Source organism: Cyprinodon variegatus, unplaced genomic scaffold (assembly GCF_000732505.1).
Source record: "Cyprinodon variegatus isolate N-32 unplaced genomic scaffold, C_variegatus-1.0 Scaffold1228, whole genome shotgun sequence".
Classification (NCBI taxonomy): Eukaryota; Metazoa; Chordata; class Actinopteri; order Cyprinodontiformes; family Cyprinodontidae; genus Cyprinodon; species Cyprinodon variegatus.
In genome coordinates, this window is record NW_015151681.1 from 99,331 (window position 1) to 106,917 (window position 7,587).

General features: G+C 39.9%; 1 protein-coding gene across 1 annotated transcript in view; it reads left to right on the top strand.

Annotated features, from left to right (window-relative positions):
• Positions 1–7,587, top strand: part of LOC107102270 (whirlin-like) — a 75,866-nt gene that overhangs the window by 55,608 nt on the left and 12,671 nt on the right. The window contains exons 7-9 of the mRNA XM_015401505.1: positions 707–892; positions 990–1,181; positions 3,502–3,645. Of these exons, the coding sequence (XP_015256991.1) occupies positions 707–892; positions 990–1,181; positions 3,502–3,645 (522 nt within the window). The remainder of the gene's footprint in view (positions 1–706; positions 893–989; positions 1,182–3,501; positions 3,646–7,587) is intronic.

The window sequence follows — 7,587 nt, forward strand, 5'->3', positions numbered from 1 at the left end:
CATCCATCCATCCATCCATCCATCCATCCATCCATCCATCCATCCATCCATCCATCCATCCATCCATCCATCCATCCGTCCATGTCTGTCTATCCGTCTGTCTGTCCATCCGTCCATCCATCCATCTGTCAGTCCGTCCATCCATCTATCCATCATTCATCCATCTATCATCCATCTAGCCATCATCTGCCATCCATCCATCTGTCTGTCCATCCATCCGTCTGTCTGTCCATCCATCCATCCATCCATCCATCCATCCATCCATCCATCCATCCATCCATCCATCCATCCATCCATCCATCCATTTCCAACCCCTGGACCCATAACACTGCAAACCCAGTGAAGCCCATAATAGTTGAATATAGGCATTTTCAACTTCTCTCAGGTTTGATCATTCATATTGCAGTTGGCGAATAATTACATCTGCATATCCTCCTTTTAGAAATTTCAACCATGTTCCGTAAATCAATAAAAGCAATCTCTCTAAATAAAGTCCATCTGCTACCATGTTCAATAGACAGGCAATTATCCAAAAAACCAGTTTGTAGATTAGCTTTGCAAGTGCAATAAAATTTGCCACTTTTATATTAAAACCCTTTGTAAATAAATGCCTAAATCTGCTTTCCAAACTCTCAATATAAACATTTTTTCTTCTTTGCGTCTTGGTTTGTATTATATTTTATGCCAAAACAATCTTTTCTCTCAGCCTGCAGGGTACAGAGGGGTTAGCCCACCTGGTGCTCAGGTGTCTCTGGAGCAACAGGCCTACATGCTATTGACAGAACAAGAGAGGCAGACCATGACCTACTATCTGCTGGAGTATCAGCAAGGACACATTCATGTGGAACCACTGACCATGGCTCTGTTTGAGCTCTTTAACACCCATGCAAAGGTACAGGAGTTTGTACATGACTGTAGTTGTTCACCAAGCTTTCTATCAACATGCCCTTATTTGATTTTCTGTTCTCACTTTCTGTTTTTATCCACAGCTGTCCATGCTGTCTGAAGTCAGGAGTTTAGTAGCTCCTCAGGATCTGGAGGTGTACGACAACCTAGTGTTGCACCGTCAAAGAGAGGCTCATCAAGCCTGGCAAGGAGGCCACAGAGTGCTACATCCACCAGGCCACTGTGACCATGCAGGTCCTACCCTACATGATGCAGGACAAACCAACCGTCCGGCGGTAAGTTCTCTTCCTTTTTTTATTTTTATATTTTTCTGCTCTGAGATAACACAGGTTTCATGAGACACAAGCTGCAAGTAAAAGAAAAAGGAATCGCAATAGTGCTTTACTAAAGAAGATTCAATGGCAGCTTTAAAGGTTTAGCAGAAAAATATATATAATAATTAAGAAATCAGAGCAACAATTATAGTGAAAAACTGTAAATAAATAAGCAACCAGCTATAGGTAAAGTGTAATTTATCAAACAGGAGAATCATTTTGAACACTGGAGGGCAAAAGCGTAGAGCAGAGATGCTCCACAGGTTCAGAATGGTGCTGCAGCTGCCCTGCAAAAAGGAAAAAAATATCAAGATTTAGATATCTGGATGAGGGATAACCTGTCCTGTTTGTGCTGTGATCAGAGCAAAAACAAAGATTATCCCTTCTTTTAATATTTAAATGACTATATCAATGTGAAATAAGGAACAGCTTTCTGTTTTTTGACACAACAGTTTTTAGTTTTTTCATTGTTTCAATTTGAAAAAGCCTGAATGAACAAATGATACAGCAGCTGCTTGATTTTGGTTTGAAAATACAAAAAGTGAAATTTAAAATACAAAGGATTCATTTTTTTCTATGTCAAAGGTGATAAGCAAAACTTGTAGAATGTGATTTTTGTTTAACCTCTTGGACACTAGGCCTGTTTTCGAGAAATATGCTTGAAAATAACATGCCCAAAATGAATTGAATATATCTCAAGAACTACAGAGTTCATTTTAATTGTTTTGGTATCAAAATAAAGGCAAGACCCCAGAGAATATGTTACAGGTCTAAAAACCATCTTGGGGCGAGTGCTGAGGACCCAAATTTGGGTCCTCATGTTATGAAAAGATTAATGTTCTCTTTATTGAAATTACTTTAAAAAAGAAAATGTAAAAATGTCGGTTTAGTGGAGGATTTTTGCAATTTTTTGAAAAGACCCACCCTCTCCACAAAAAAATGCACATGCACAACCTTGTATCTATTGCTTTATTGCACGCCTGTTTAACCGTGCAAGAGTATGCACGAGGCCATTTTTCCTCGTGCACATTCTGTTTAAAAGTTGCTGCTCTCATAGTTCTGCCCAAACGTCCGCCCTACCCCTTTAATCCCTCAATATCTATATAGAGCGGGGACTACATAGTGGACTTAATAGTGAACTGAGTTAACTGACCGTTCAGACAGATGATCACAGCTTTGTGCTCCCCGTTGGTCATGTAACTCCTCTTCCACCGCACAGTGCCTGTGCCATCTTTGTTATTGGCCGTCACTGTTGGGTAGTGACAGCCTATGGCGACAGCGGGCCGCTGTGACAGGAAATTCCATAATGCTTTGGGAGGATAGCTCTCCGTGCTCTGCCTCTTCTGAGGCCTTTCTTCTCTTTTCACACACTTCTTGGACACTTTTTCTCTTAGAGACAATCTGCCAGCCATTTTCAAAGAACCGGGGTGAGAAAGGTGAGCTTCAATAACTGTCTGAAACCGAAGCTCACCACAGATATACGCTTGAAAGTGAGCATGCGCAGAAAAAGATAGCTAACGGGGCAAGCACGTAGGACGGCCTTACTAAACATATCACCAGAATGATTGACAATTAGGACCATTTATTTAGATGATCCACTCGGAAATAAAACTTCGTCCTCTGTACCTTTAATGTTCCATTAAAGGACATGATATCATGTTTTACATTAACAAGTAAGAAGTGACAGTGGAAACTGAAGCCAAAATCAGAACCAGACATTCATTGGTGGTTTCTATAATAACAAAAAGAACTTTGTCTCCATGATTTCCATTTTCCTTTACTGTTAGCTTCTTGGTCTTAGCCGTTGACAGAGTGCAGCTTTCTGGGTCACGTCACTTATTACAGTATTTTGTATTGATGATCACTTTTAGTTCACATCAATCCACAAGGACCTCATTCTGCCTCATCAGTCTGGTGGATAGACCCGCTTTGGCAGCAGGGCCTGATGAACGCTCTGAGTAAACTAAGTTCTGCCCTATATTATATTCTGGTTTCTATTTGAAACTTTGCACTCAGCAAAAATAAAAAAATGGACAAAATGACAAAAGGATCAACCTTAATGGTGCAGATTGTTTTTTCAGCAAGTAGAGAATGGTATATTCTTCCTCGGTTTAAAACACCACCTGGGCTTCCCTGGTGTGAAGCATGTTCAGGCCCTGAAGCCCATTTTGGAACCTGTTACTGCTGGCATTAGACCAGTTAGACCTAGCTTTCCAATATTCAGCAGTTTGCTGGAGGACTCATTCCTGCAGTCTCAGGCTGACCCAGCTGCCCTTATAAGAGTCTGAATAAAAGCGGACGCCTTCTTTTCACATTTCCACATGCCACTCATCCATGTTCTTTCTTTCAGGCTGAGGCTTCCAGCAGCAGCTGGGTGGAGAAAAACCAAGAGAAGAACACAAACGCCTTCCGAAACATTTCCCTGGTATGGGACATATATATTTTCTCTATAATGCCAGAAGAACTACATCTAATTCTGAATGTGTCCATATTATTGGCCCAAAATGCATTAAAATAACAGGTTGAAGATCAGACAAGGTTGTTCAAACCACTTTTTTGTAGCTTTGCTTTGCAGGTTACCAAAAGATCAGAGCTGAATATGTTTTCTGTTTATGCATGTTTTTACACTGCTTCACATTTGGCCACACTACAACCATTAGCTCCAATTAGGCTAAATAATCCAATATCAAGTTATTATGTAATAAATTAAGACAAAGTAATGCATATTTATTAAGTGTTGGTAAGAATACATTGAGATTAGAAGACCTAAGACTTTTGGATTCAGCCAAATGCAGAGTTCATTTAAAAAATGTTCTTGAAAGAGTTTGTAATGAATGTTTATGAATGCAGGAGACTGATAGGAAGCTTTAGTTGGTAGGTGACAACTGAAACACTCGGTGACAGGCAGAACTTACCGGTAGCAGGCTTGAGGAGGCAGGTGAAGACAGGACCCACTGGTGACTGGCTAAACTGGCTGACAGCAGGACTTGGAGGAGAGGCAATAACTATGTAGAGGAAGACCTTAAGCAAACCAGATGATGAGAGGACAAACTGGAGACAGGGAGAAACAGTCCGGAATGTGAACAGAGTTAGAAGTGCATGATAATCCATTGAGGGAAAACCAAACACAGGATCCCAGGATCTCAGGAACACAGATGGGGCACACTGACCCTAGCCTCGTGAGACCATCCTGATCTCGCGAGCTTTCAAGGTTTCACTCGCAGATCAGTCTGGAGACTCTCCGTTAAAGAAAATTTGGAGCCGTTCACCAAACGAACGTCCAATCAGCGTTGGCTTTGAGGCGGGTTGAGGTGTGACTCAACGAGAAGCGCGACAGTTCAGTCTAAAGAACATGGCGGCTTCAGCCGATTAAACTAGCGTTAGCGTGGCTATCGAGCAAGTTTTATCGGAATTACAGAGTATTTCTTCACTGAAAGAAGAGCAAAACACTGCTCTGGAGGCTTTTCTCAGAGGAAAAGATGTTTTTGCTCTTCTCCCGACTGGTCTCGGCAAGAGTTTGATCTATCAATTGGCTCCTCTTCGTCGTCGCTCTGTTAGTACGTCATATGCTTCGTTGATCTGATTGGTTTATTTGGCCCGTCTATCACCAACATAGGCCAATCAGCTAACCAGTATTTTCGCCCCTTCCCAAATTTACTTCAACAGAAGGTTTCCAGATGGATATGCGGAGCAAATCCATCTGGCGGAGTCAGGTTACATTGACCCTAGAGCTAAGGACCAATGAAGGGATGATGAGCACAGGGATGAAGGAAAGCTGGCAATGCACATAGACAATGGAGAGATCATCGTATGGACAAAGAGGAGACATTCTGGCAGGGAATAACTGAAAGCACTTATAGATAGGCAGAGAAAAAGCTTGAGGACTAAGGGTGATTGGGATAGAATCAGGTGCATCTGGTTACTCTTATTAGCAGAGCTGGGAGAGACAATCCACCAGCCAACCAGAAAACAATAAACCAGACATCATTCATGACATTTATAGTTTTCAAAACACCTTACATGTGAAATCTGTTGGGTGTCACGTACTTTTATTCAGCTAGAAGACCGTAGTGAAAAAGCAGCATCAGGAACACGGGGTCCATAGAAAACAGGTCTTAGAGAAAGTTGGAGAGATGTGTAAACCAAGGTTAGGTTATGAATTATTATCCGAAGTTTCAAACATCTCACAGGGAGCCATTAGGTCCTACCAAAAAGAAGAGCATGAGATAACTGCAAATATACACAGGAATAGACATGGAATTTAAAGCAGATGTATCGGGGGACGTGGCTGTTTAGATATTCTAGGCGGCACAGGTGAGTCAAATTCTAATTTAATCCAAAGAGGCTGATAGTAGGTTTCAAAAGTGCCTTTAAATCTGGTTGGAAGCAAATCATATGATGCATGTGTGATTTAGAACTAACCGTATGTGTAGATGTTTGACCTTGTGTGTTGAAGTTATTACGTCATGATGTTTTAGAGGAGGTGAGAAGTCAGATTTGGAAATGTGAACATGCCCACATGCTTTGATGCAGCAGAAACCCACAATTCTCTGCTCTTTTGTCTCCCAAACAGAATGGTTCTTAAACTTTGACTTGAAACAATCACATCATGTCTTCCTCCATACTAGTGGAGGATTTCCACAGTGACCACAGAGGACTCGTTAATCACATCCCTTCTTAGAGTCTTTCAGATCTCCCATAAACGCAGCCTTTAAGCCATTCTTCCCAGTTTTTTGTCAGTTAATTTGGGGATTTTAAAGACCTCAAGTGTATTTAGAAAGCCCCTTTAATAAAAATTAGATAACAGTACTTATATATTACAGCTATCTTAGATTTAGTCTTGGTCTTAGTCTTCAGGACGAAAACTATTATTAGCTTTAGGCGCATTTAGTCATAATGATATGAAATAGTTTTAGTCATTTTTAGTCGACTAAAACTTAAAAAGGATTTAGTTTGTTTTATGTTGCAAAAAAAGTTAACCTTTACAATTTCTAATAACAACCAGATTATTTACTGCTACTCTATGCACTATTTGCACCATTCGCACTACTGTTTATACTGCATACATCTGAACTGCTACTGAGTTTACTCTGCCATATGCATCATTTGCACCACTGTTTGTACTGCAGACATCATGACTGCTACTCAGCTCATGCTACCATTTGCATTATTTGCACTATAGCCACTGTACTGTGCAGTAATAATAATTGCTGTACATGTTACAGTCACGTCGTTTACATCGACTCTTTGCACTAGTCATCCATCAGGACCACTGTAATGTTACTTTGTAATAATTTACCGCTACACTTCCCATCTGCACATTTGTAAAATTTTTTAGTATTTAAACTAGTTCGTTGTTAGATTTTTTGTTATCCGAGCAGATACCTATATTTATTTTTATATCTTAGGTTTTTATTTCAATTTTTTTTATGCTATGGTTCATTATATTTTATTATGCACTGTGGGGTTGAGAGGACTGCAATTTTATCTGTGTTGTATGTTTACCATGTAGCACATTTGACAATAAAGTTGAGTTGAGTTGAGTTGATTTACCAGACTGACAGCTGTTGCCTAGATACTACAATTACTGGGTATAGAATGCTGCATTGCAGTTCCTCATCATTGAATGAATATGCTACCAAAAATGTTGACATATTCAAAGGAAACTAAATTAAAAATATTTTTATAACAATGCAAGGCAACATTTACATCATATTTAAATAGATAGAAACAAGAACAATGAGAAAGAAATATTCAAAGATCTATGTATCTTTTCTCCTGGCTCTTTATCCAGAAACAAAATATTTTCTTTGGATATAATTTAGGGATTCTTTTTGGTACGATTGGCAGAGAATGATCAGCCAAATATAGTTTATTAAGTAGCGAGAGCAGGAAACGCCATACTGCTGAGAGCGAACCATCAGTGTGGAGCGTGAAGCGCAGACTCTCAGCTATGCACCTGCAAAAGATGCATTTCTTCACAAGCACAGCTGGAAGATCAGTTTGTCAGAGTTCAGAGCGCATCTGTGGTAATGAAGAATGTGCACCGCCCTGCCGCCCCAGGTGGGCGGCAGGATCAAACAGGACGCAGCAGCACAGACGATACTGCTTAACAGATTACAGCACAAGGATATATTTTAAAATCTGACTGACTACCCGCTTATTTTAATTTAATCTCTTCAACAAAGAGAAGATTCAGAATCATTAATATGAAAATGCATTTCTTTTGCATTTCACCAAATCAAAAAGATAAGATTTATTTATTTTACTTCCTTTGGTCTGGCCATCTGATTGTCAAGTATTCTGCCCTTTGTTGAAATGTCTTTTTAAGTTTTTAGTTTCACTGTAATTTTGTGTCTTTGTAGTT